Source organism: Patiria miniata, unplaced genomic scaffold (genome assembly GCF_015706575.1).
Source record: "Patiria miniata isolate m_02_andy unplaced genomic scaffold, ASM1570657v1 HiC_scaffold_7, whole genome shotgun sequence".
Taxonomy (NCBI): domain Eukaryota; kingdom Metazoa; phylum Echinodermata; class Asteroidea; order Valvatida; family Asterinidae; genus Patiria; species Patiria miniata.
The window spans coordinates 40565358-40587044 of NW_024037074.1; the positions used below are offsets into that span (position 1 = coordinate 40565358).

At 42.5% G+C, this 21687-nt stretch overlaps 1 protein-coding gene and 29 non-coding genes across 30 annotated transcripts; 29 read left to right on the forward strand and 1 right to left on the reverse strand.

Moving 5' to 3' along the window:
- Positions 1-804: 804 nt before the first annotated feature.
- LOC119718828 (solute carrier organic anion transporter family member 2A1-like) lies at positions 805-21598 on the reverse strand. The gene is made up of 9 exons (XM_038188247.1): positions 20478-21598; positions 17969-18424; positions 17363-17527; positions 12194-12368; positions 10839-10974; positions 10022-10221; positions 9372-9436; positions 2810-3042; positions 805-1833 (listed from the first exon to the last, which is right to left on the reverse strand). The coding sequence occupies exons 1-9, from the start codon at positions 21097-21099 to the stop codon at positions 1768-1770; spliced, it is 2118 nt and encodes a 705-aa protein (XP_038044175.1). The 5' UTR covers positions 21100-21598; the 3' UTR covers positions 805-1767.
- Positions 3391-3463, forward strand: Trnav-uac. The gene has a single exon. It is a non-coding gene; the product is annotated as a tRNA-Val (tRNA).
- On the forward strand, positions 4164-4236 carry Trnav-uac. The gene has a single exon. It is a non-coding gene; the product is annotated as a tRNA-Val (tRNA).
- Positions 4313-4385, forward strand: Trnav-uac. The gene has a single exon. It is a non-coding gene; the product is annotated as a tRNA-Val (tRNA).
- Positions 4442-4517, forward strand: Trnav-cac. The gene has a single exon. It is a non-coding gene; the product is annotated as a tRNA-Val (tRNA).
- Positions 4586-4658, forward strand: Trnav-cac. The gene has a single exon. It is a non-coding gene; the product is annotated as a tRNA-Val (tRNA).
- On the forward strand, positions 4734-4809 carry Trnav-cac. Its single transcript has one exon. It is a non-coding gene; the product is annotated as a tRNA-Val (tRNA).
- Positions 4883-4955, forward strand: Trnav-uac. The gene has a single exon. It is a non-coding gene; the product is annotated as a tRNA-Val (tRNA).
- On the forward strand, positions 5114-5185 carry Trnav-uac. The gene has a single exon. It is a non-coding gene; the product is annotated as a tRNA-Val (tRNA).
- Positions 5257-5329, forward strand: Trnav-cac. Its single transcript has one exon. It is a non-coding gene; the product is annotated as a tRNA-Val (tRNA).
- Trnav-aac lies at positions 5398-5470 on the forward strand. Its single transcript has one exon. It is a non-coding gene; the product is annotated as a tRNA-Val (tRNA).
- On the forward strand, positions 5712-5784 carry Trnav-uac. The gene has a single exon. It is a non-coding gene; the product is annotated as a tRNA-Val (tRNA).
- Positions 5841-5916, forward strand: Trnav-cac. Its single transcript has one exon. It is a non-coding gene; the product is annotated as a tRNA-Val (tRNA).
- Trnav-cac lies at positions 5985-6057 on the forward strand. The gene has a single exon. It is a non-coding gene; the product is annotated as a tRNA-Val (tRNA).
- Positions 6133-6208, forward strand: Trnav-cac. Its single transcript has one exon. It is a non-coding gene; the product is annotated as a tRNA-Val (tRNA).
- On the forward strand, positions 6282-6354 carry Trnav-uac. The gene has a single exon. It is a non-coding gene; the product is annotated as a tRNA-Val (tRNA).
- On the forward strand, positions 6421-6493 carry Trnav-cac. Its single transcript has one exon. It is a non-coding gene; the product is annotated as a tRNA-Val (tRNA).
- On the forward strand, positions 6572-6644 carry Trnav-aac. The gene has a single exon. It is a non-coding gene; the product is annotated as a tRNA-Val (tRNA).
- Trnav-cac lies at positions 6711-6783 on the forward strand. Its single transcript has one exon. It is a non-coding gene; the product is annotated as a tRNA-Val (tRNA).
- Trnav-aac lies at positions 6851-6923 on the forward strand. Its single transcript has one exon. It is a non-coding gene; the product is annotated as a tRNA-Val (tRNA).
- Positions 6996-7067, forward strand: Trnav-uac. Its single transcript has one exon. It is a non-coding gene; the product is annotated as a tRNA-Val (tRNA).
- On the forward strand, positions 7139-7211 carry Trnav-cac. Its single transcript has one exon. It is a non-coding gene; the product is annotated as a tRNA-Val (tRNA).
- Trnav-aac lies at positions 7280-7352 on the forward strand. Its single transcript has one exon. It is a non-coding gene; the product is annotated as a tRNA-Val (tRNA).
- Trnav-cac lies at positions 7883-7955 on the forward strand. Its single transcript has one exon. It is a non-coding gene; the product is annotated as a tRNA-Val (tRNA).
- On the forward strand, positions 8032-8104 carry Trnav-aac. The gene has a single exon. It is a non-coding gene; the product is annotated as a tRNA-Val (tRNA).
- Positions 8178-8250, forward strand: Trnav-uac. The gene has a single exon. It is a non-coding gene; the product is annotated as a tRNA-Val (tRNA).
- Positions 8317-8389, forward strand: Trnav-cac. The gene has a single exon. It is a non-coding gene; the product is annotated as a tRNA-Val (tRNA).
- Positions 8457-8529, forward strand: Trnav-aac. The gene has a single exon. It is a non-coding gene; the product is annotated as a tRNA-Val (tRNA).
- Positions 8746-8818, forward strand: Trnav-cac. Its single transcript has one exon. It is a non-coding gene; the product is annotated as a tRNA-Val (tRNA).
- On the forward strand, positions 8888-8960 carry Trnav-aac. Its single transcript has one exon. It is a non-coding gene; the product is annotated as a tRNA-Val (tRNA).
- Positions 21599-21687: the final 89 nt, after the last annotated feature.

Genomic DNA, 21687 nt, shown 5'->3' on the forward strand with positions numbered 1-21687 from the left:
GGGGAGCCACCACAAAGACACTGCGCATCTCCACAGAGGCTCTGGTGTTCCCTGCCGCTGAGTACTGTGCCCCAGTCTGGAGCCGTAGCCATCATGTTAAGAAGCTGGACGCTGCCCTCAACACTGCCCTACGGACTGTCTCCGGATGTCTAAGAGCCACTCCAACCAACCAACTGCCTGTCCTTGCTGGAATTGCTCCAGCAGAGATCAGACGAGAAGCAGCCACGCTGGCCCTTGCTCGGAAGGCACAGCTGAGTGAATCTCACCTCCTCCACAAGGTAGTCACGGAGACACCACAGCGCACACGCCTCAAGTCCCGGCGTCCCTTTGCCACACAAGCCCAGGAACTGCTCCACACAACACCAGCGGACACCTCCAAGGCTTCCTGGGTGAAGGCAAGATGGATGGACCAGTGGAACTAAGGCAGCAGAACCATCCAGGCTTCACCACTACATCGAGGATCCAGCAGAAGTTCCGGGCCAGCACCTCCCCCGTAAGGAGTGGACAACACTCAATCGCCTGAGGACAGGTGTGGGACGCTTCGGGGCTGCAATGCAGAAGTGGGGTCTCACAGACAGTGCCCAATGTGAATGTGGTGACCCATCACAGACTGTGGAACATGTGATGACCAGCTGTCCCATATACCGGCCACCGAATGGTGATCGTGGCTTAATTGACTTAGACAATGACACACTGGACTGGCTTGCTGCAACGGAGCTGAAGGTCTAAGGACATACGACAGAAGAAGAAGATTGGTCGCGCATTACTCAAATACAAAATGACAACTTGGAGATTGTAGTAACGTAGACACATGATACAAATATTTATTGGAAGGCATACCGAATGACAATATGCATATATATAATATTCACGCATGCCATAATAAGATCTGACAATTTGAAAAATATAACATTATATTTTGCTTATTGGTATATATATTTTGGCCACAAATCTAAAAAGTTGGGGAATTTCGCGTTGTGGTACGGTTCGGGAGAGTTAAACCAAAAGGCTTAGTCTGGCTATATATATTTACACATTTGTGCTGCTTTCAAGTTAATTGAGAAAACAGTTGTATATTTCTGCGGTATAACTGGCACGCCTAACCTTCTTTAAAGAATTTATTTGTATATTACAAAAAGTTTGTCAGTAATAAATACTGGCCACAGCCGATTCGACAACTCAATACGTAACCAACACATTACAACTATCAATGACAGCATTCTCGGCGGTCTGAGAAAATAAGGTTTGAAATGTATCACTCTTAAACTATCAAAAACTTAAATGAAATTAATTAAGATTTTAATAATACCTCTTAATCCTTTTTTTTTTTTTTTTTAAATTACATGCATGCCTCTTGAAGCTTGTGCAGTCCGCTTCTAATAATCGTAAATACACGTATGCTAAAAAAATGTTGTTTTACTCTGTTTAATCACCTATTTTAATTGAAAACAAAAGGCTATGATGCCGAAACATTCAGCAGGTTCCCCAAAAAGCTGGCAGAATGTCTTTTTAAAAATCTCTGTCACCTCAGCTTTAACTCAAATAATTTTGAGGTATGGAAGTTAAATATATCCAAAACAGAGGAAAATGACTGTACACATTAAGCTATCATTACTAAAAGGAATATCTATAACAGCACTTATGTATAAGCTGAAATGGATAGGTGAATAAATACTTTGTATTTTGTTTTTCATGTTTTTTTTTATCTTGCCGTTGGATCCTCAAAATTAATAATTTGATCCACCGAAATCACAGGTTTTTTTCCCATTAGATGGATGACGTTTCGGATGAAGCAGAATGGCGTCGTTTGTCGGTCTGTTCCTCGGTCTGTACCTAAGTTTAGGAGACAAAAAATAAAGATAACAGTGAATCTAAAATATCAGCTGATCCTATGCCAAAGACCAGGGATGCGTTCCACTTAATACACGAACAGTGCTAACGTTTACCAACGTTATTAATGCGTTCCACTTACACGAACAGTGCTAACGTTTACCAACGTTGGTAACGTTTGTGCAAAATGGAACCGATATGTATTGCCATTAACGTTGTATGGCGAACGTTAGCAATCAAGGCGAACGGTCTTTTGAGTCGTTTGCTTATGTTTTTCAAAATAATGACCAACATAAACAAGGAACGTCATACTTTTATCAGGGCTGACATTTTCCGTCTTCAACATCCCAATTAAGTTAATTTATTACTGGGGAAAATATTCACTTCCACTCACAATTTTTTTTTTCAAGGATTATAAAAAGCTGCTATCCAAACAGTAAAACTAACAGTTTTTCGTTGACATTATCGTTTCAATTTGGGTTGACGAACACAAGTCATTTTCGCGTGAGCTGGAATGCACCCCAGAACTAGACTATGTCTCAATGTTTTGTTCACTAGGCGGAGACCGTGATAGTGGACGGATGTGGGAAATAGTGTGCATGAGCGTCGGGAGGAGAAAAATTGAAGGGTCCTCTTGAAAACTTTGAAAATATGCACGTAATTAGTTATCTATCTGCTTCTTCTAATGTTTGAAATTTTCTGGGACACTCATATCAAACCCATAATGCTTGGGGCATTTGGCGCTCCTGTCGGACTGCTGGGCAAAGTCCACCGTTCCGTCCGCAGTCATAGTTGATTTACATGATTATGCCACCTTTCAGATAAACACTTCCTTGCGCTTTGTATATCCATATCTTTGTAAACGAGTTTTGAGATTTAACCTCGACTCAAGATCCCAGGATAGGAAGAAAATACGAATGGGTAGCCTATATAGACGTTTGATCACGTGGTGGTAATAATGATGAGGCTGTTCCATTACCTCTTCTTTTCTTTTCCTCCACAGTGATGCCATAGTGATCAGGAAGAAAATCAGCGTGCAGGACTTCAGTCCAATCAGCAAGCCGAAAAATCGCCGTCTGAACGCGAGCAGGTCGTAGTGCCAGCAGACAGAGTTTGCGGTTTCTTCATATAGTACAGCGCCCTCGCTCGACGCGTAGAGGAGACACGTGGATTTGATGACTGCACCGAAGTAAACGGGTGCCGGGAAAAATCCTACCGAAGTAAAAAGAGGTTTAAAAAAAATAATTAAACAAAAATTTATTAAACGTTTGTGAATATTGATGTTTTGTTCAACGTCCATCGGAATTTTAAGAACAAGGGGGCGGGGACTGGGCCCTTCAAAACAAACCAAATATTTGAATCCTTAACAATGCGTTCTCAATATTTTAAGCGGCATCACATTCGCCTCACACGCGAAAGGTCCCCGGTTCAAACCCGAGCGGAAGCATTGCCAAGCAACAATTTGTATCGCCAAGCAACAATTTGTATAACTTGTAAAAAAAAAAAGACTTTTTTTTTTAAACTAAAAAGCACAATAAAAGAACCTGTCTATCACCGCCAGATTCCGTAGTGTAGCGGTTATCACGTTCGCTTTACACGCGAAAGGTCCCCGGTTCGAACCCGGGCGGAATCAACATTTATATATATATATATATATATATATATATATAATATTTTTAAAGTAAAATGCACAATAAAAAAAAAAAGGTTAACCATCATCAGATTCCGTAGTGTAGCGCTTATCACGTTCGCCTAATACGCGAAAGGTCCCTGTTCGAAAAGGGGCGGAATCAAGTTTCATATTTATAAAAAAAAAAATTCAACTAAAAAGCACAATCAAAGAAACCGTTTACCAGTAAAAAGTGCAATCAATCCAATCGTATATCGACATCAGATTCCTAGCGGTTATCACGTTCGCCTAACACGCGAAAGGTCCTCGGTTCGAACCCGGGCGGAATCAACTTTTTTATTTGTAAATTAGATGTTTTTCAACTAAAAAGCACAATCAACGAAACCAGGAAACCTTCTACCGACATCAGATTCCGTAGTGTAGCGGTTATCACGTTCGCCTAACACAAGAAACGTCCCCGGTTCGAACCCGGGCGGAATCAACTTTTTTTATTTGTAGAAAAAATGTTTTTAAACTAAAAAGCACAATCAAAGAAACCGTTTACCATCATCAGATTCCGAAGTGTAGCGGTTATCACGTTCGCCTAACACGCGAAAGGTCCACGGTTCGAACCCGCAGGGCGGAATCAACTTTTATATTTATAAAAATTTTTTTAAAAACAATTAGTAAAAAGCACAATTAAAGGAACCGTTTACCACCATCAGATTCCGTAGTGTAGCGGTTATCACGTTCGCTTTACACGCGAAAGGTCCCCGGTTCGAACCCGGGCGGAATCAACGTTTTTTATTTGTTAAAAAAAAAATGTTTTTTTATACTCAAAAGCACAATCAAAGAAATCGTTTACCACCATCAGATTCCGTAGTGTAGCGGTTATCACGTTCGCTTTACACGCGAAAGGTCCCCGGTTCGAACTCAGGCGGAATCAACGTTTTTTATTTGTAAACTCAAAAACACAATCAAAGAAAACGTCTACCATATTCAGATTCCGTAGTGTAGCGGTTATCACATTCGCCTCACACGCGAAAGGTCCCCGGTTCGAACCCGCAGGGCGGAATCAACTTTTATATTAATAAAACAAGAAAGAAAACTAAAAAACACAATCAAAGAAACCGTTTACCATCATCAGATTCCGTAGTGTAGCGGTTATCACGTTCGCCTCACACGCGAAAGGTCCCCGGTTCGAACCCGGGCGGAATCAACGTTTTTTATTTGTAAACAAAAAAATGTTTTTTAAACTCAAAAGCACAATCAAAGAAAACGTCTACCATCATCAGATTCCGTAGTGTAGCGGTTATCACATTCGCCTCACACGCGAAAGGTCCCCGGTTCGAACCCGCAGGGCGGAATCAACTTTTATATTTATAAAAGAAGAAAGGAAAAAAAAGTAAAAAGCACAATCAAAGAAATCGTTTACCACCATCAGATTCCGTAGTGTAGCGGTTATCACGTTCGCTTTACACGCGAAAGGTCCCCGGTTCGAACCCGGGCGGAATCAACTTTTATATTTATTACAAAATATTAAACTAAAAAACACAATCAAAGAAATCGTTTACCATTATCAGATTTCGAAGTGTAGCGGTTATCACGTTCGCCTCACACGCGAAAGTTTTTTAAACTCAATAGCACAATCAAAGAAAACGTCTACCGTCATCAGATTCCGTAGTGTAGCGGTTATCACGTTCGCTTTACACGCGAAAGGTCCCCGGTTCGACCCGGGCGGAATTAACTTTTATATTTATGAAAAAAAAAACAATTAAAGTAAAAAGCACAATCAAAGAAACCGTTTACCACCATCAGATTCCGTAGTGTAGCGGTTATCACGATCGCCTCACACGCGAAAGGTCCCCGGTTCGAACCCGGGCGGAATCAACTTTTATATTTATAAAAAAGAAAAAAAGAAAAAAAAGCACAATCAATCTTATCGTATATCGACATCAGATTCCGTAGTGTAGTGGTTATCACGTTCGCCTAACACGCGAAAGGTCCCCGGTTCGAACCCGGGCGGAATCAACTTTTTTTATTGGTTAAAAAAAGTTTTTAAACTAAAAAGTTTAATCGATGCAATCGTCCATCGACCTCTGATTCCACAGAGTAGGTTATACTTTTCCCCAGGTTTGCAATATTGCTAGGCCTAATGTTGCTAGCATCGTCACCTTGGTCGTGATACCTGGCTACATGGCTTCTGCCGCCCAATAAGCAAGGACACTGACAAACTCAATAGCACAATCAAAGAAATCGTTTACCACCATCAGATTCCGTAGTGTAGCGGTTATCACGTTCGCTTTACACGCGAAAGGTCCCCGGTTCGAACTCAGGCGGAATCAACGTTTTTTATTTGTAAACTCAAAAACACAATCAAAGAAAACGTCTACCATATTCAGATTCCGTAGTGTAGCGGTTATCACATTCGCCTCACACGCGAAAGGTCCCCGGTTCGAACCCGCAGGGCGGAATCAACTTTTATATTAATAAAACAAGAAAGAAAACTAAAAAACACAATCAAAGAAACCGTTTACCATCATCAGATTCCGTAGTGTAGCGGTTATCACGTTCGCCTCACACGCGAAAGGTCCCCGGTTCGAACCCGGGCGGAATCAACGTTTTTTATTTGTAAACAAAAAAATGTTTTTTAAACTCAAAAGCACAATCAAAGAAAACGTCTACCATCATCAGATTCCGTAGTGTAGCGGTTATCACATTCGCCTCACACGCGAAAGGTCCCCGGTTCGAACCCGCAGGGCGGAATCAACTTTTATATTTATAAAAGAAGAAAGGAAAAAAAAGTAAAAAGCACAATCAAAGAAATCGTTTACCACCATCAGATTCCGAAGTGTAGCGGTTATCACGTTCGCTTTACACGCGAAAGGTCCCCGGTTCGAACCCGGGCGGAATCAACTTTTATATTTATTACAAAATATTAAACTAAAAAACACAATCAAAGAAATCGTTTACCATTATCAGATTTCGAAGTGTAGCGGTTATCACGTTCGCCTCACACGCGAAAGGTCCCCGGTTCGAACCCGGGCGGAATCAACGTTTATTATTTGTAAAAAAAAAAAAATGTTTTTTTATACTCAAAAGCACAATCAAAGAAATCGTTTACCACCATCAGATTCCGTAGTGTAGCGGTTATCACGTTCGCCTAACACGCGAAAGGTCCCCGGTTCGAACCCGGGCGGAATCAACTTTTATATTTATTACAAAATATTAAACTAAAAAACATAATCAAAGAAACCGTTTACCATCATCAGATTCCGTAGTGTAGCGGTTATCACGTTCGCTTCACACGCGAAAGGTCCCCGGTTCGAACCCGGGCGGAATCAACGTTTTTTTATTTGTAAATTTTTTCCAACTGAAAAGCGCAATCAATGTAATCGTCTATCGACATCAGATTCCGTAGTGTAGCGGTTATCACGTTCGCCTAACACGCGAAAGGTCCCCGGTTCGAACCCGGGTGGAATCAACGTTTTTTATTTGTAAACAAAAAGTTTTTTAAACTCAATAGCACAATCAAAGAAAACGTCTACCATCATCAGATTCCGTAGTGTAGCGGTTATCACGTTCGCTTTACACGCGAAAGGTCCCCGGTTCGACCCGGGCGGAATTAACTTTTATATTTATGAAAAAAAAAACAATTAAAGTAAAAAGCACAATCAAAGAAACCGTTTACCACCATCAGATTCCGTAGTGTAGCGGTTATCACGATCGCCTCACACGCGAAAGGTCCCCGGTTCGAACCCGGGCGGAATCAACTTTTATATTTATAAAAAAGAAAAAAAGAAAAAAAAGCACAATCAATCTTATCGTATATCGACATCAGATTCCGTAGTGTAGTGGTTATCACGTTCGCCTAACACGCGAAAGGTCCCCGGTTCGAACCCGGGCGGAATCAACTTTTTTTATTGGTTAAAAAAAGTTTTTAAACTAAAAAGTTTAATCGATGCAATCGTCCATCGACCTCTGATTCCACAGAGTAGGTTATACTTTTCCCCAGGTTTGCAATATTGCTAGGCCTAATGTTGCTAGCATCGTCACCTTGGTCGTGATACCTGGCTACATGGCTTCTGCCGCCCAATAAGCAAGGACACTGACAAACTGGGGACCCGCCAACATTGGGCTGGATATCTCAGTCAGTATAGAACCGGAACCGTAATCCGTAGCCCGGCCGTAGGTCGCAGGTTTAAAGCCCGCTCCAGGCAATTTCTTGGTTCCATTTTATAATTAAGAAGTCATTAACAATAGTGAATCGCCGAGCAAATTATGTAATATGGATTATATACACATGTAAACTCCATAATAGCCTTACCGATGACCTTGATAACACAAGTCAGCATTCCAATTTCCCGGGCGGAATCAACTTTTATATTTATTACAAAATATTAAACTAAAAAACACAATCAAAGAAACCGTTTACCATTATCAGATTTCGAAGTGTAGCGGTTATCACGTTCGCCTCACACGCGAAAGGTCCCCGGTTCGAACCCGGGCGGAATCAACGTTTATTATTTGTAAAAAAAAAAATGTTTTTTTATACTCAAAAGCACAATCAAAGAAATCGTTTACCACCATCAGATTCCGTAGTGTAGCGGTTATCACGTTCGCCTAACACGCGAAAGGTCCCCGGTTCGAACCCGGGCGGAATCAACGTTTATTAGTTGTAAAAAAAATGTTTTTTTAAACTCAAAAGCACAATCAAAGAAATCGTTTACCACCATCAGATTCCGTAGTGTAGCGGTTATCACGTTCGCTTTACACGCGAAAGGTCCCCGGTTCGAACCCGGGCGGAATCAACTTTTATATTTATTACAAAATATTAAACTAAAAAACATAATCAAAGAAACCGTTTACCATCATCAGATTCCGTAGTGTAGCGGTTATCACGTTCGCCTCACACGCGAAAGGTCCCCGGTTCGAACCCGGGCGGAATCAACGTTTTTTTATTTGTAAATTTTTTCCAACTGAAAAGCGCAATCAATGTAATCGTCTATCGACATCAGATTCCGTAGTGTAGCGGTTATCACGTTCGCCTAACACGCGAAAGGTCCCCGGTTCGAACCCGGGCGGAATCAACGTTTTTTATTTGTAAACAAAAAGTTTTTTAAACTCAATAGCACAATCAAAGAAAACGTCTACCATCATCAGATTCCGTAGTGTAGCGGTTATCACGTTCGCTATACACGCGAAAGGTCCCCGGTTCGACCCGGGCGGAATTAACTTTTATATTTATGAAAAAAAAAAACAATTCAAGTAAAAAGCACAATCAAAGAAACCGTTTACCACCATCAGATTCCGTAGTGTAGCGGTTATCACGATCGCCTCACACGCGAAAGGTCCCCGGTTCGAACCCGGGCGGAATCAACTTTTATATTTATAAAAAAGAAAAAAAGAAAAAAAAAGCACAATCAATCTAATCGTATATCGACATCAGACTCCGTAGTGTAGCGGTTATCACGTTCGCCTAACACGCGAAAGGTCCCCGGTTCGAACCCGGGTGGAATCAACGTTTTTTATTGGTTAAAAAAAATGTTTTAAACTAAACAGTTTAATCAATGCAATCGTCCATCGACCTCTGATTCCATAGAGTAGGTTATTCTTTTCCTCAGGTTTGCAGTATTGCTAGGCTTTATGTTGCTATCGGAACTGTGGTCGTGATACCTGGCTACATGGCATATATACATACGGATATATGGCTTCTGCCGCCCAATAAACATCGGAAAACCCGCCAACATCGGAATGGATATCTCAGATAGTATAGCACTGGAACGGTAATCCGTAGGTCGCAGGTTCAAAGCCCGCTTCAAGCATTTTTTTGTTTCCATTTTATAATTAAGAAGTCCTGAACAATAGTGAATCGCCGAGCAAATGATGTAATATGGATTATATACACATGTAAACTCTATACTAGCCTTACCGATGACCTTGATAACACAAGTCAGCATTCCAATGGCGAAAGATCTATCTTTCTCCTCCACGCACCTGCATACAGACAAGTCACACCATTGTTATACCCTTTTATATATCAATATTCACCTTAGACTTGAAATCACTTTAAAAGTATAGGCCTACGTTGGAACATTTTGCTTTTGGGGCTTTGGTTTTCGTTTGAAGCACCAAAATTGTAAATCAAAATCTTAAGTATGGTGTAAACAACTAAGCTGATGAAGTTTCAGCTCAAAAGGAAATTGAGAAAACAGAGAAAACGTATAATGAGAAAGAGATGGATTCCGTTGCTAAGGCACGTGGCAAAAAAGTGTTCCCGCGACAACGTATTTTGAAAGCACCTTCAATGTCAGTTTCCTTGCAGACAATACCATTTCAGGAAGAATAGGGCATTGAGGGAGTCTTATCTTCACTTAGAGAAAAGTTCCTGTCATTAAATTACTGGTTACTTTTCCGTGTAATTGCAAATGATCCTGCTGGGTATCGGATGTTTCTTTTGACACATTGATTGATGCAGTACTAAAAGGGTGTTGGAATGGTTGTTTCATGTGCCAGGATTTTTTTTGAAGTTTAGGGACTCTCGTAGTCAGAGATTCTAAATTTTCGGACCTTGTCGTATACCTGAGATTGATGATCATGGAGGGATTCTGGCCCATAAACATGACGAACAGTGCCATGGATGAGGTGGCGATGTAGGCCACCATCATGGTACAGAAGAGCGGGCACGCTGATACCCTGGCCTCCCAAGATGCCTCGGACTCGTCTTCGGTAGACGACGAATTGGCGCCGGGTCCCTGGATGCAGCTGCAATCTGAAAAGGTCTGGAATGTTTGGAGAATTTGTGACAGAAATGATGAATTGTTTTTTTAATGGTGGTAACAGTTTGTGTTTAGGTTAGCACTGCATGGAACAAAGATTACATTGTAAAATGTCGTGTCTTAAATACTGACTTTTCAATGCATTGATCGAGAAACTCACCTTGAAACTTAACAACCATTACATTATTAATTTTACATCATCGAAATACCGCTCACGATTGATTGACCTGCCGCAAGAACAACTCACGTGCATTTATCACAGGTCACACAACGATCATCTCATACGTTTCTTGCAGAGTAACTAATACATGGCTTTTATCTGGTTGACATATTGTGACGATGTCGGAACGCCTGGGCTGCGTTCCACACGTGCAAACGCTCCCAACGATCGCGTGATCTTTTTGTGAACATCTAACAGGAAAAAGTTTACCAACGTTGGGAAAACGTCTACTAACGTTGGCAAACGTTTGCATTTTTTGAGTGAGTTGAACGCATCCCTGTCACGGTACCCTGACTTTTCCTCGGGTGTTCTGCGTCCCTCGAATTCCAAAATATGCTATGTCCAGCATCACAGCAGTCGACCATGATTCGTTTTAAAAGTCATGAGATGAAGGTCTCACCTTGTTTTCTTCGTCCCTGCCCACACAGCCGGCGAGACACGGTGATAGGTATGTCAAGCCATCCACACCGCACACTGGATCAATGACGGTGTCATCGCAGACACACTGAGAGCTGGTGCACGATGTCGACTTGGGACTGGGGAGAGAGAAATCCCCAAAACGGTTGAACGGCAACTCGCGAGATTTCAGTCGATGCCTTTGTCAAACACAAGCAGTCCCAATTTCCTCTAAAATTATTTTGTCCCGGAGTTGATTATGACCGAAGAAGTTTTCTTGCTTTCACGTCCTGCAACTGGATTTGACTCAAGTCAGACCCTGTGCTTGGTTCTCGGATAATGATAATTTGGGAGGCTAATCAATACTCGCAGCTGAGAAGCTGAATTGCAAAGGACGCGGCTACAGCGTGGTCGAGCCGCAGGCATGTAAGGGCGCCTTTGGCAGCCAGCCACATCGACCCATAATTATGAACACGGAGCACAGACTGAGATCGGAAGTGTTTGCTTTTTATCCGGAGGGAGGGAACCAAAAGTCCGGAGAAAAAACCCTGTGGCAAAGGAGAGAACCAACGCACAACTCTACTCAAGTAATGGTCAGCAGCCGGGAATCGAACCAGGGCCACAGTGGTAAGAGGCAAGCGCCCAAGTTACGCACTAGCCACCCGTGCCAGCCATGGCATCACGCATTCAGCCTGTACATCTCTCTGTACACTAAAGATAATTCATTGAATCTGGGTGCTTTTGTCCATTTAGGGTCGAAATGACACTTTTTCATGTGTCATGTCGACCCCGCAAAGTGTCGCGTTTTGACCCTGAATCTGACCAGGAACCTTTCAGACTGTATAGGCATACTCAGAATCAGCTGTTACCTCCATATCGCAATTTCAGCAGAGCTATATCCTTAAAATCTAGGCGGCAGCTCAGAGCTTCACAAGGGGCGAATCTAACCCGAGTCAAGTCTGGTTAACACCCAAGACATGACAGACACTGGCCCAAACATATGTTACAGCTGCATTGTTAAAACTTCTAAAAGAAATATCCGTTAACTTGTGAAAACTTTCGCTTGCTTTGTGTTGTCTGCAATGGTCAGGTTCGGTTTGGATGTTATTTAGCGGGGCAATACTCCAACCAATTGTACAGCTATCCGCCTGCCTGCATCATCATCTGACACCAAAGTCTGAAGTCTTGATTCTGCTTTCAATTACTTCACCTTCACGTTGAACTCCAACACAAAATTAAAAAACGGAATTATTCAAATCAGACTTACCACCCATAAAGTGGCGTCCTCATACCGCATCACCAAAATCATATAGTTTCAATCCCACAAATTCCTTAAAAATTGCGAAGGCCTCAATTTACCTAACCACAGTAGGAGTGTCACATCCCAGAAACATCAGCACGGGGTAGATGCAGAGAGTCACAAGTACGGTGATGCAGAGGAAGACGGAGCACTGGAAAGCCGTCAGTCTGAAGCGTCGTAGAAACGCGCCTGCAAGGAGGTGTCCTGCGCAAGATGCCGGCAGGATGGCTGCACCTTTAATATCGAGAGTGGTTTTAGTATAGTATATTATGTCGTATTTTTGACCTTTGCATTTTGTTTTGCTAAAGAAGGAATTTTTGTCATTTTTGGATAGAATTTACCTTCCTCAGCCAGAAATCCATTGGTAACATTTTTTTCCATCTACCATGTGGCGGCCATCTTGGATTTCAAAATTCGGACCTAATTTGTATCATAACTTCGGACCTGACTGTCACATGAAGTCCATTTTGGTGGCAAACCCCATGTTTTTGATACCAAGGAACCCACGTAAATCATTGTTGATGGGGTACTCCCAATGGATGGCAGCCATCTTGGATATTTCAAAATGGCCGCCATTTAGTACCTAATTTGTATCATAACTTCGGACCTGATTGTCATATGAAGTCCATTTTGGTGGCAAACCCTATGTTTTTGATACCAAGGAATCCAAGTAAATCATTGTTGACGGGGTACTCCCAAAGGATGGCAGCCATCTTGGATATTTCAAAATGGCCACCATTTAGTACCTAATTTGTATCACAACTTCGGACCAGATTGTCATATGAAGTCCATTTTGGTGGCAAACCCTATGTTTTTGATACCAAGGAATCCAAGTAAATCATTGTTGACGGGGTACTCCCCAAGAATGGCAGCCATCTTGGATATTTCAAAATGGCCGCCATTTAGTACCTAATTTGTATCATAACTTCAGACCTGATTGTCATATGAAGTCCATTTTGGTGGCAAACCCTATGTTTTCGATAGCAAGGAACCCAAGTAAATCAAATTTGACGGGGTAGTCCCAATGGATGGCAGCCAGAATGAGCGCCATTTTGCAGTTTAGTTTTTAAAGGGTCTCTATTGCACAGTGACAAGTGTTGACCATTCCTGGACTGGATTGTTAATTATTGGCAATAGTAGAGAGGCATAGTGACAGAATTGTGCACTTTGTGGTTAAATTTGGCATATCACGTCTTCATGCCTTGACGAGAATTTTTGAGAAATTGAGGTATTTCATATCTGACCCCTGGTGCCCTTTGTGAAGGGTCAATGAATGGGAAGAATGTAGAATCCACATGCCACTTCAGCAGTTGTGTACAAAGTCTATGGAGAGTCAAGAAAGTTTTTAAAGTATTTTCTTAACAAAATTGGAAATGATATATTATGAAAAAAATTGATGTCAAGATGCAACATCTTTTCCCAATGAACTTTGTATACCCTAATTGCCGCTATTTATATAATCTTCCAAATGCCACTTTTCATTACCTAAGTCTAAATAGTGAAAAAGAAGTGTTTTTTAACAATTATTCTATAGTGTGTAATGATTCAGACCCAAAGACATGACTTCTGATCATGACTTCTGATCTCCATTTCCCTGCTTTAAGAATATAAGAGGTGCATTGGACAAGCATCACACTCTGTAAAAAGGTTAAAAATGTGGTTACTCAAGTCCATCTGGATATAACAGAGTGTAATAAGGACACAATAATGAATACTGCTTGACATTTGTATATATATTCCATTGCATTCCAATTGGGGCATGTTGAGTCTGTCATTAATTAAAAAAGAAAAGAAATTGAGTTCAGAGGTCACCTCAAAATTGTTTGTGCATGGGGTCTGAATTCAATACATGACTATGGAATAAATATGATAGATATCGACAAATAAGGTATACAAAGTTCGTTGACCTCTCCAAGGTATCAGATGTCAGATATGATGCCCTCACATCATGAAAAAAAGTGGCATTTACCCGAGATAATCTTATAAATATCTAAAGATAGGTCATGACCTCTCGAAAGGTAACCAGAGGTTCAATTTGAATTGTCTTACATGTATATATGAATATTTTCTTTTCATAGCATAAAATTTAGACTTAGATCGTGAAAAAGTTGGGGTTTAAATAGTAAACCTTACAAATGGCTATAAATAAGGTTTACGAAGGTTATTGGACTTTCAAAGGTCACTGAAGGTCAGACATGAGTTGTTCCCAAATCTGATCATTAATTGCATTGCATGAAGACCTATGACGTAGACTTGTGACATAGGAAAGTGAAGCTTTGAAGCATAATTGTTAAAGGTTATTGACTCTCAAAGGTCACCAGAAGTTAAATATGAAATGCCTCTTATATTTAAATTTTTTTATTCAAGGTATGAAAAACCAACATGCGTAGTTTAATTCATAGTTGTATCACAGATTGCACAATTCTTGGTATTATTGGGGCTATGCCGCTCCACTTCAAGTATTTGTGAATGATGTCTATAGTTAGCAATTAGTAAGTCCACTTCAGGTTGTTTGTATGCATGGGTTTCTTTTTGTTCGTAAGTGGCTCTCTGCATCAACTGCATCACATGCCCAGACAACCCTGGTCCTGTCGTGGCTAGGCTAGATATGAAAGCAGAGTCACAACTTTTGGTGACTCGACTCGACTCAAGTCCCTAGGGGTAAATGACTGGACTCGAGTCACGGCGAGCAAATGAATCGACTCGACTCGAGTCCTCACCAGAAGACTCGAATCGACTCAAGCGAAGAATAATTAGGCTCGGGTCTCAAAAATATAAGCAAAAGTTTGCGAAAAATAATTGCAATGACGTACAGTGCAACATTTATGTTCATGCCGCTTTGCGAATACAGTTACAGCGGCCGCTTGTAATGTCCACGTGTCACAGACTCCCATACCACATCATATCATCATTATGGAACGCACAAAATACTAGCCACCGAGGAGACGGATTTTAAACACATTTTCCAATTTGTTGTTTCATCATTGGCTTTGGGCGGTTTCTTATGAAGTTCTTGGATTCAAACGCCGGCTAAATTGATGCCCTCCTTTTAAAAATTAAACAGAAACATACCGACTTTTTAAATAATCAGAAACAGTTTTGTATATTGCAATTTGGTTTTGATGTCAGCGTATCAGCGAAATAAAATCAAGACCCGAAGCCAAACCAGATAGCCTTGATAAGATCGAAGTTTCACTTCTTGTTAACTGTTAGTGATACTAATGACTTTCCCTCTTGTCTTTGTTATGTGGTTTTCAAATATTCGTAACTCGAATTGACTCGAGGTAAATATTTGACTCAACCCGACTCGACTCAAATTTCTTAAACTAATGATTCGACTGGACTCAACTCACTTCTTTAAAATTACTCGACTCGACTCGAGTCACAAAAATTAGTGGCTCTTTACAACTCTGATTTACACCAATTTCAGTGCTATCAGGTGCCTGGGAAAAGCGGTTGAACACAGTGGTTTAGACCAAGTCTGCATGGGTTGCTTCTGATCTGTACAGTCAGGTTACAGTCAGTCCAATCATATCCAGCAGTCATTATTATCGTGCTGTTGATCATAATGAGGTAATAACACTCCAAGTATTGTTCCAAGTGGTTTGAAACATTCTTCCCAGAGAAACCTGCCTTCAATCAGGGTAACAATGTGTAGATTCCTTGGTATCAAATTTATGAGGTGTGCCACCACAATATCCAAGATGGCTGCCATCCATTGGGAGTACTCCCTCAATAATGATTTACTTGGGTTCCTAGGTATCACAAATATGACGTTTGCCACCAAAATGGACTTCGTACCACATTCAGGTGCAACGTTATTATTTGAATGAAACCCTAGATGGCGGCTATTTGGAAATATCCCAGATGCTGCCATCCATTGGGAGTACCCCGTCAACACTGATTTACTTGGGTTCCTTTGTATCAAAAACATGGGGTTTGCCACCAAAATGGACTTCATATGACAATCAGGTCTAAAGTTATGATACAAATTAGGTACTAAATGGCGGCCATTTTGAAATATCCAAGATGGCTGCCATCCATTTGGAGTATCCCATCAACAATGATTTATGTGGGTTCCTTGGTATTAAAAACATAGGGTTTGCCACCAAAATGGACTTCATATGACAATCAGGTCCGAAGTTATTATACAAATTAGGTACTAAATGGCGGCCATTTTGAAATATCCAAGATGGCTGCCATCCATTGGGAGTACCTCATCAACAATGATTTACTTGGGTTCCTTTGCATCAAAAACATGGGGTTTGCCACCAAAATGGACTTCATATGACAATTATGCAGGTCTGAAATTATGATACAAATTAGGTACGAAATGGCGGCCATTTTGAAATATCCAAGATGGCTGCCATCCATTTGGAGTATCCCATCAACAATGATTTATGTGGGTTCCTTGGCATTAAAAACATAGGGTTTGCCACCAAAATGGACTTCATATGACAATCAGGTCCGAAGTTATGATACACATTAGGTTCGAAATGGCGGCCATTTTGAAATCCAAGATGGCCGCCACATGGTAGATAGAAAAAAATGTTACCAATGGATTTCTGGCTTAGGAAGGTAAACTCTATCCAAATATGACAAAAATTCCCTCTTTAGCAAAAAAAATGCAAAAGTACATAACAGCCTATACTATTTGCAGACGAAAGATTAATCGTGTGATATTCGAGAACCAAAAAAAAAAAAAAATCAAAAGAAATCATAGCACTTCATTTTATTTACTGTGGTGAGCTGGGCTCTGCTTGCTGTAAACGAAGAAGCACCGATGACCGTTCTGGGTTTTTTTTTTCGCTAAACAAATTGGCTAAATTTTTGAATGAAAAGAGCATGGGGGTGAGCTGTGAAATAGCGCAACCCATAACCAATCTACACGAGTTTTGACGTCACGAAATATTCGCAGCGAAATTCTCAAACATCGGTCAGTGGCGGATCTGGAGGGGGGGGGGGGGGAGGGGGGGGGACTCCCTCCCCCTCTCGTTCAGCCCATTACTAATGTTTTCGTTATTATATACGTGTACTAGTAAATTGGGGCCAAAATAATAAATGGAATGCTATTCTCTAGATTTCTTCTCAAACTGCCTCAGAATACAGGAGAAAGCATCGTAGCTTCAAAATTGACCCTCATTTCCTGAAAACTAGTTCCGCCCCTGTATAGATATGTATTTAAAAGTAATTGGCTAATTTGCACGATAATTCTGTCAACTTTTTACCAGTGAGTAACGCAGCCTGTCCTGCACTCACGCCGAATTGTGTCTCCGTGTATTTGGCGCCAAACGTCGTCAGTCCACTGACGATTGCCAGCTCTGATGCCAAGCCAAGTGCCAGCGCCACCAGCGTCAGATTTCGGCCAAGTCGCAAGAGAGCCGATAGGAAATCTGAATGCACAAGAGGACAGAGCTTTGGTTGGCAATGAACGACGTAAAGTAAAGGAGATCCAGCTCGTGCACAGGAGTTTGAAAGGTGGATTTATTTGAGAGCAAACAATATAAAATAGCAACGACAATTTTATGCGATCCCGCGCGCAAGCCAATCGGAGTCGACCCAAGAAATTGTGACGTCATTTCGATCAGAAATGTGGACTGAGCTGTTAATTGGTCAATTTAGCTGATATGTTTTTGTAAAACAACAATGGGTTACCGAAGACCCGAAATAAGGCGCCCGCTAAATGGTCAGAATCTCGAGGTCAAGACGCAGTTTTGTTTTGCATAATAATCGCCGAATCTGCTCGCATTATCTATTCCTTAAACTATAGAAAGGGAGGGTCTGCGGCAAAATGAAGAGCAAGCAAAATCTAAAATAAAGGACAATCATCATACCTTTCACTTGGCCCATTAATGTCCTCGAGCTTTCCTTGGATTCAAATTTCTCCATCTTGTCCTGATCTCGGCTGATCTCTGTCTCAAACTTCTTGGTCTCCGATTTATGTTCGTCACCAAACCCCTCCTCCTTTTCCCTACGGTCGCTGGCTCCGCGGAGTTCCACCCCGTTGCATCTCAGCCCCGCAACATCCGAACTCTTCGTGGTCTCAGGCTCGTCAATAGGGGTCCCAAGCCTCCTTGGAAACAGGAACAGCGGCAGGGCGAGGAGGACCATGGCAGATCCGAGGACCAGGAGCCCCAGCCACCAGGCACCGATCCAGCGGGGATCGTTGCGGGGCACGGCCGGCCACTCGTCCCGGGGAATGGTGTCCAGGTCCACGTACAGTGACAGGGTCCAGCTGCTGACGAGGAAACCTACCATGGGTCCTACGGAGGTACCGATGTAGATGACGGCTGAGGAGTATCATGAGAGGGGAACCGAAAATGAAGTTTGGATTATTATCGGTCCTACTACAGCATCGGCTTGCATTCAAGAGATGAAGCCTTGCATTTGATGGGGAAACGGACCGTTGTGTAGGCCTAAAGTCAAATAGGCATATTGGTCATTATGTTTAACAAGCTGATTTACCCGATCATAGATCGGGTAGGGCGTAGTGTTGGGGATGAAAATGTGGGGAGTTAAATGTAAATGGGGGATATAGTTGGGGCATGGTTGGGGAGACATGCAGTTATCATGGTTATAGAAAAGAAATTTCTGTGGTGTGATCTGAGGCAATTTCTGACCACTAAAACCAATTTGAGCAAAAGATCATCTTTTAAAGTTTTGAGTTTGGGGCAGTCGCATTTGGAAAACGTAGAGAGGTTACTGTAGTACACAGGCGAAGGCTGATTGTACAGTTTTGACAATAAATCACAATGCAATAAAACGTGAAGGTGTCATTTGAAATGAAAATGTTGAGTGTTACCATAAAATTACAAACGGTCTGAATCATGGAGGAAGGGCATAATTAAGTTTCAGTATTGGACTCTTCAACAAACGTAAACTGGAACTCCTTACAATTTGCGAGAACCGTCTGCGAGGAAAAAGTCGATTCAACTTTTATTCAAGTCGATTCAACTTTTATTCAAGTTGGTTCAACCATCTATAGCAAGTTTTACTCGGCCTCCGAGAAATGTTTGCTCAGTCCTGAAAGGATCCGGTGAGACCGCGGTCTCCCACCGACGCCAAAATGGCTCCACGTCCGTGGAAAAATGTGGAAGGTGTCTTCCGCCGGGTCGGACACTTTTTCGTCGATGTTTTTGTGACTGCGATTAAGATCGCGATATTTGAAGCATGCCAAACAGGCCCCCGAAATTATAACCCGACACTGAATTATACGTGGCGGGCAGCGAACTCACAAAGCTCAGCCTTGGTGGAAGCATGGAGCTGTATGAACAAGTACACACGATGGAAGCGACAGAGCACTCTCGTCACATGCTTGTGCTTCAAATAGCGAGCACCGTAGACTCAACCTCGTTTCCAGGGTGTGGAGCAGGCTGCAGTACGCGTTGCCATCGACGGTTTTACGCATAGCCCGGAAATACTACGCTGTGTAGACTTTCGATTGGTCAGATCGCGCAAGGCATACTAATGTGTAGGTCAGACCGCGCAAGGCATACTAATGTGTAGTCATTCTGAGTATTCGTTGCACTCAGCGCAGGGGCGGCAAGCAAAGCATATGAAAGAATAGGGACACTTGGTGGCCACGCACCATGGACAAACAATATTTTGCCAAGGTCACCCCATACAACCGTTTGGTGAACGCTTTTGCAGAACAGCCGAGTACAACACGTAAACGGAACCCCTACGTTGACCTCGCTGACCTCGCACAGTCTAGACTCGCAGAAAAGCCAGCACAGGGGGCGGCCAGGCAGTCAACGTGAAAGCGCACACGACGGCAAATTCCTGCGCAAAACGCAGTCACGAAAAATCGACGAAACGGATCGCCGGTCCGTACGGGAAAATCAGGACGACCCGAAGCGTCCGACCCGGCGGAAGACACCCTCCGCATTTTTCCACAGACGTGGAGCGATTTTGGCGCCGCGGGAGCCCGCGGTCTCGGATCCTTTCATGAGCAAACATCGTCTCGGAGGCCGAGTTAAACTCTCTCTTATATATATAGATAGGCTAACTCTGGAAATTGTGAAAGGGCTTTGAAAATCTGAATTATTAAAGTGGTTCAGATGATTTTTATTTTTATTTGTCAGGATAAATCCCTACAAGGGATTAAACTTATCTGTGACCAAAAGACATGGGAAATAATGACGGCATGCTTTGTTTACACGTGCACTTTCTTGTGGGGGCCAGGTTGGGACGACAGATACCAAGTTCCCATAGAAAAGCGCACATGTAAACAAACCGTGACGTAATTTTGTGTCAGGTTTATTTGACTTTCATTACGTTGAGAAGGAAATCGCCAGAATTATAACAATATATAAGATTTAAATTGCGCAGGCGGCTTCTTACCAATGTATGCTGTTGTTTTGTGCTTCTCGACTGCATCATCCACGTATGTCATGGCCAGTGGAATGATGGGGGCGTTACCAACTCCCACCACAATCTGTCCAATGATGAAGAGATACAAACTGGTGTACCTGGACTTCTCCGGAGCATTGTTTCCGAAACTAGTTGTGTTCTCAGACTCCCCGCAAACCCGATGCTGAGAGGCGTTCGTGGTGAACGATCCCGTGGAGGAATCAGTGGTGAAGTGCGGCAGAGCGCATATGGCCGTGCCGACGCCGACGAGCAAGGCGCCCGTACCGACCACGCGCGGTCGGTGCGCCGAGTGACCGAAGTACGTGAAGATGCCCACCACCAGTAGACTGACCAAGTCGTTGATGATGGAGATGGCTCCAACCTCCGAGCTGGATAGCAGGAATTGCTTCTCTAAGGTGGAAGTGATGGCCCCGATGTAGCCGTTGATGGCAGCCAGCTCGACGATCAGAATGAGAGCCATGAGCACAGAGAAGACAGCCGGGCGAGCCAGGGGTGCGAGGCACCGGGGATGACACGGCCCGCATCCACACGCCTTGCGCTCGCCAACCACCACCGGTACATCTCCAGGATCATTTTCACCGACCTTGTACATTGTGCGTGTTCAATAAACTACTGTCCTGCCAAGATCAACCTGCAGAAAATTTAACAAATATAATTAATTCTCCTTGCAGGTATAGACCTAGCTACCTGCCCACACGAACTGAGACAAGCGTCTCAAAATGTTCTTACTCTTGTTGAATCGTTCTTGTTCCTATAAAGAGCAGTGCAGCCTTCTGGACCGGTAGTGCTTGCAAGTCGACAGTTCCCACGGATCTGCATGTCGCACATGCATAATCTAACATGTAGCCTACGTCTGACAAGCTCGTTGCACTGATTGATAAGTTAAATGGATGGTTTAATTTATTTCACGCGTTGACCTCAAACACATTTATAACCGTGCCTGGCACACGGTGAATCTCTGAAACAAAAAGGCGGTCCGGAATAGAACTCATGATGCTGTTTTCGTTCACTCCACTGGGATTCTCATTCTACATTTGCACATTTTCCTGTTTACCCAGAGGTGTGTAATGGCAATTTTGGCATGCGTTAACGGCTCGTTAAACATGGACTATGAACCAAACCTAGGGTGTTTTTTCCCAGCACGATATGAAAAGACGATCCCATAAAATTCTGAGTTCAA